The sequence below is a fragment of the Porites lutea genome, chromosome 6 (assembly GCF_958299795.1).
Source record: "Porites lutea chromosome 6, jaPorLute2.1, whole genome shotgun sequence".
Classification (NCBI taxonomy): domain Eukaryota; kingdom Metazoa; phylum Cnidaria; class Anthozoa; order Scleractinia; family Poritidae; genus Porites; species Porites lutea.
In genome coordinates this window covers 23,383,123-23,388,122 of record NC_133206.1, presented here as the reverse complement: position 1 = coordinate 23,388,122, position 5,000 = coordinate 23,383,123, and the positions used below count along the sequence as shown (strand labels likewise).

Genomic DNA, 5,000 nt, shown 5'->3' with positions numbered 1-5,000 from the left:
TGAAAGTAGAATTTTGATTTTAGAACACTGCGATTTGACACAGAAAATTGCACGCTCTCACTTACCCAGTCGTTGTCATGGTGACGACAGAGTACCACATTGATGCTGGGATGCTACGGAATGGGTTGGGTGTTTCACTCTGTTGTTCAGCATAATACAAAACACTGGAAAATAAAACCACTCCAAGAGAAAAACTGAACACGATAAAGCCAAGCTCAGAAGCAGACCGTCTAATAGCGAACAACAAACTTCTTAAACGACTAGAATGTCTTGTGAACTTAAGGACCCGAAACACTCGCAGTACTCTCAGCAGTACCAAAGCACCTAGGCTTTCCACTGAAGTACCGAGCACGCGTTCCAAGATAATTCCAACATAGTAAGGCAATACTGACAGAAGGTCGATCACACTCATAAACTCCTTAACGTATGCCCATCGACTGGGTGCGGTGATAAAACGCATGATGTACTCAAAAGTAAAGACTCCAACGCAAAGACTTTCGAGTAAAAAATATACGAATCCTCGTTCCTCCATGTACTCATTGATTTCTCTACATGAATGTCCTTTGTGCCTAACGGTAACATTCCAGTTGGTCCTTCCACAAGTGTGATTTACACACAAGTACTTGTCCTCACATGGTGGAGGCATTGTTTCAGCCACAGTACAAGCAATACTTAAGGCAATCATAACCGCTGAGAAATAGTACCACGCTCGTCCCAAAAACGTTTCGCTAGGATTGTCAAATATGTCCCAAATTTTCTTCCTCGGCCAACACCCAACATCTTCGACCTCTAACTTGACATGCGGATCCTCCAGTTTAAAAATTTTGTCCATTCGTATTTTTCTGGGTTGTCTATAATCGTCCCAGCAGCAGTTTGACACTGCGTTCACTGAGATGCGAAAAAATGAGAGTTCGTCGCGAAATTCATCCGCGCAGTATTCGCTGGAGTAGTGAAGTCTTCCAAGTCTGTAAAATAATAAAAAAAAATATCTCACTGTGTTGAGACATGAAAGACATGCGAAAGAATTGCTAACCCCCCTCTCCAGGGCCAAAGTGTTAAGCACCAGGGTTGGCGCAGCTTATTCAAAAACTGTTGTAGCCTACAGGTATAATTAACTAATAAAGTAGTCTGAAATGCAGCTGTCTCTACCCCGTAACCCGTGGCCGGCGCAGCGCGGGGGAGAGAGACGGTTTCGCGGGTGGAGGCGGCTGTTATTTTAGACTACAAATGAAGACACCTCGCCTGTGCTCTTTTCGGTTGTAAAGCACGCAGGAAGCCTTTAGAGCACGAAAGAACACTCCCTACTTCTTGAGTGCTCTTAGCCGCTTCTTAAGTATCTGTTGCAGTTAGTTTCTTTATTTCAGGTAATTTTTGTTTTTCCTTTGTTTCAAGTTCATGAGCAGTTCACCATACCCCAAAACAATGGAAAATTAAAATAACCTGAGATAAAAAATTAACTACAACATAACCATTAAATCCCCCACCCAATACTTTCTAATTTTCAAACCAACCTACTGGAAGCTCCGTGTTTTATACTTTCATAAATCACGCTTCTTTAACCAATCAGAGTGTGCGTTTATATCTGCACATTATTGTAACATGTATCACGTTTTTTAGAAATAGCACAGCGTGAAATGGAAGCAATATTCCGAGCCTCAATTTCGTGCTCTAGCTGTGCTTATACCGTCTGTGAGAAGACTTAAAGTAGTCTACAGTTGCAAAGGCATAACGACTTAAACAATGCCGGTACTGGATTGCCTTCTAAGTCTGTTTAAGAGGTTACAGATGAGGATTTTTCTTTCTTTAGTCCATCAGCCTTTCGCTGAAATATACATGTGAGGATCCAATATTAAAGATCTACTTGCTTTTACTTAAAGTTGCTTCTTACACTTAAAAAAGCCATTTTCTTAGTAACAAGGGCACTTTCTTGATGGGTACCCCTTGAAAGTTTTAAAAGGGAAACATTGCCGTTGTCCTCAACCTGAATATGAAAAGCTGTAGTCAAAATATACTAGTTATTTATACTAAATTAACTCAGATGACTATTCGTGGGTTGCGGAAAATATATGCGTTAAACTGAATTCAACTTAATGCGGTAATAATCCTTTCCCGGTCTGTCAGGCTTTGATGCAAAATAGGTTAGACTGCCCGTCAAAGTCATATTTTTTCTTCATATTATAATCATATTCATTATCCTGAAAATGATATACCGACTTACTCTAGTTTTAAGTCTCTTTTTGAATTTGAATAGAGGTTTTAGCTTTCAGAAACAATAATCGAAGTTACCGTAGCACGCGAATTATTGTTACATGAGCGAGATATCTTGAATTGATTTCTTGAAGTTTATACAGGATTTATTAGTGGTTAGCGAGTATTAGTTAGCGAGTATTTAGTTCGAGTTCGCTCGAAATAAGCAAGCAAGCAAGCGAGTATTTAAAACATAAACAGACAGATGCAGGGATGAATTCGCCGTTTTAACTTGAGCCAAAATTTGAAGTCGCATCGATGTCTCAGCGATTTAAGGTTCCAATAAGAGGAAAAATAGACGTTTTTGTTTTATGAAAGAGAGTTTCCGAGAAATGATCCTTAGGGACTTGTCAGAAATAAGCAGGGGGGGAGGGGAGGTGGAAACAGAGGGAGGGTCACAACTTTTTGAGACTGCAGAAAAGGGAGGGGTTATGAAAAATGGGCCGTTAAAAGGGGGAGGGTCATGCAAATATGTGTCCGTGATCATGTAGATGTTCACCCACAGAAGAAAAAATAAGTTCTTTATTTTGTAAAAAAAACCTGGGAGAAATAGGAGAGTCGAGTGATCAGCTGTCAGAATCAGAGTCGGACCCTTAATGCTGTCATCTAAAATGTATGTATATGGCATTACAAAGAACAGATTAGAAATATATTTTGAGCTTTCATAATACTGACTCACCCTAGTGTATTGCAAGAACTAGATTTTATCATTTATACAACAGAGGGGAGGGTCATGATTTTTTAGGCCAAGGTCAAGGGGAGGGTTAGCAAATTTCACTCACATTGCAGGGATGGGTCACCTCATTTCCGAACCCAAATTTAAAATTCCCACCCCCCCTCCCCCACTGCTAATTTCTGACAAGTCCCTTAATTCCAATGTTTTTGTTGCAGTGTCGTGGAAATTTTCTAAGGCAACTGCGTAGGTATTTTGTTGAATTGCTACCAAATAATAAATTCTTAAAAAAGCGAACAAAAACAATTTTGTCTTGACTGTATTGTGTTCTGAACGGGAGTTACAAAGGACGCGTAAAAGTTATGGTTGGTTAAAAGACGTACCTCATAAGTCCTGCGTTAATGGCTCTAAAATAACCAAAGGTTTCGTTCAGACAGGTGTCTTAACAAACAATGAGACTTTAAAACTGTGAGCCAAACTAAAACTGCTGATGGCTTATGTCAGTGCCACGGATATCGTAATACATAATAGACGTATGTTAGGGAAGTGGAGTTTTTAGACGAAGAAATCGCCACGAATTTGAATCACTCTCTTGTTGTGTATGTATGCTATCAATAAAAAATGTAGGTTAATATTGAACCTGACTAAGTACTAAGTGATGTCTTAGTTTCCAAGCAGGACCTTTGGATGGCCGAGGCAATGAATTTAGTTAATTTCTGTCGAATCTTCCGTCTTAAATATACCATATACCACAGTGAACACGGTAAGTTTGTTAAAATACCATATGGTTTAAGTACCTGGCGGAAATCCGATGTTGCGGTTAATAAAATCGTGCAAGCCGATTAAAAAGACAAATGAAAAAACCGCAATGAACTATTTGCCTAGCGAGCTTTCTCGGTTTGTGGTTATTAACGGTTTTTGAAACGGATGTACTATAAGCTGTTAAGATGTAACAGTTGTCACTGTTACCAAAGTTCATTGCAAATTTAAAACTCGCAGCACGTCCGGAGCAAAATTAAAATATGGATACGTTTAACGCGTTGAGTTTTTTTAGATGATCTACGGGGTTTTTCAAAGAAATAAGCAAACTCAGTAAACTATTCGGTGGTAAAAATGAACAGAATTATACTAAACAAAAGTATTTTTGATTCGATGCTCGAAGCTATACATATTAAAAACAAAATATTTGCACACGCAGTACCTGTAGTAGTTGAGAATTTGTCGGAACATCTGTGGATCTCTGTCGAACACGTACGTCTTGCTAACAGAGTCATAGAACAACTCTTTTTCTGGACTTCCTAGAAGAGTCTCAGGATGGTTTTCGAGATTATCCGCCCATGTTTCAAATAACCTGCCACCGACTTTTAACAATATCCGCTTACGAGGTTGTTGCAGAGATTCGCTGTTTAAGGACCAAATCGATCTCTCCTCACTTTTTTTTTTCGTAATCATTTCAGCACAGAGGGAAGCTTGCACCAGAGTTGTAATTCACCGGTAGCCTAAAGAAAGGACGGATATCTTTAGTGAAAGCTGCTATTGAAATGACCAATTAAACGTCACGTTACTTCTGTGGGGCACCCCGTTCAGCGCGTCTCCTTTGCTGTTATTTGCATAAACGACAAGTTTTCCTGCATTAGCCACACTCACCGTTAATTTTAAGCTGTAACGCCGCAGTTTAGAATAGACATAAATAATTAATATTAGGGCACTACGGCAGCTAAATTTGCTCAGTGCTCCGAAGAAAGGAGCTTTTAAATCGATTTTAAACGTCGTCGAAAAAAAAAAAATATTAGCGTTGTTTGACTTTACTTCGGGCCAACAACGCGAAGTTTTTTAAGCGTGTTTAAAAGCTTTGTAGTCAACTTCCAGCTTCAAATTATTTGGTGATTACATATCCTCACAGGGTGCCATCGCACGCAAAGAAAAACTATTCGCCTTCGGAAGCCAGAAATTTGCAAACTATGGCAATATGACAAGGTTCAATTTTGAGGCAATTAGAACCTAATAAAAACAAAAGTATTATAATCGGTAATTGCCAGCAAATCATTTCGCATTTGGAACATTTAGTTTTTAAACAAAC

The 5,000-nt window shown here is 39.1% G+C and overlaps 1 protein-coding gene across 4 annotated transcripts in view; it reads right to left on the bottom strand.

Moving 5' to 3' along the window:
- The window catches only part of LOC140940293 (potassium voltage-gated channel protein Shal-like), a 399,369-nt gene that overhangs the window by 8,837 nt on the left and 385,532 nt on the right, over positions 1 to 5,000 (bottom strand). For 3 of the 4 annotated variants that reach the window (XM_073389218.1, XM_073389217.1, XM_073389219.1), the window contains exons 2-3: positions 4,122 to 4,419; positions 1 to 965 (exon numbers count right to left, since the gene is read on the bottom strand). The exon at positions 1 to 965 is cut by the window's left edge and continues 143 nt beyond it. In XM_073389218.1, coding sequence (XP_073245319.1) covers positions 62 to 965; positions 4,122 to 4,372 — 1,155 coding nt within the window. In that variant the 5' untranslated portion in view covers positions 4,373 to 4,419 and the 3' untranslated portion in view covers positions 1 to 61. Of the gene's footprint in view, positions 966 to 4,121; positions 4,622 to 5,000 lie in introns of those variants that run through there. The other variant, XM_073389220.1, reaches the window with a different exon arrangement.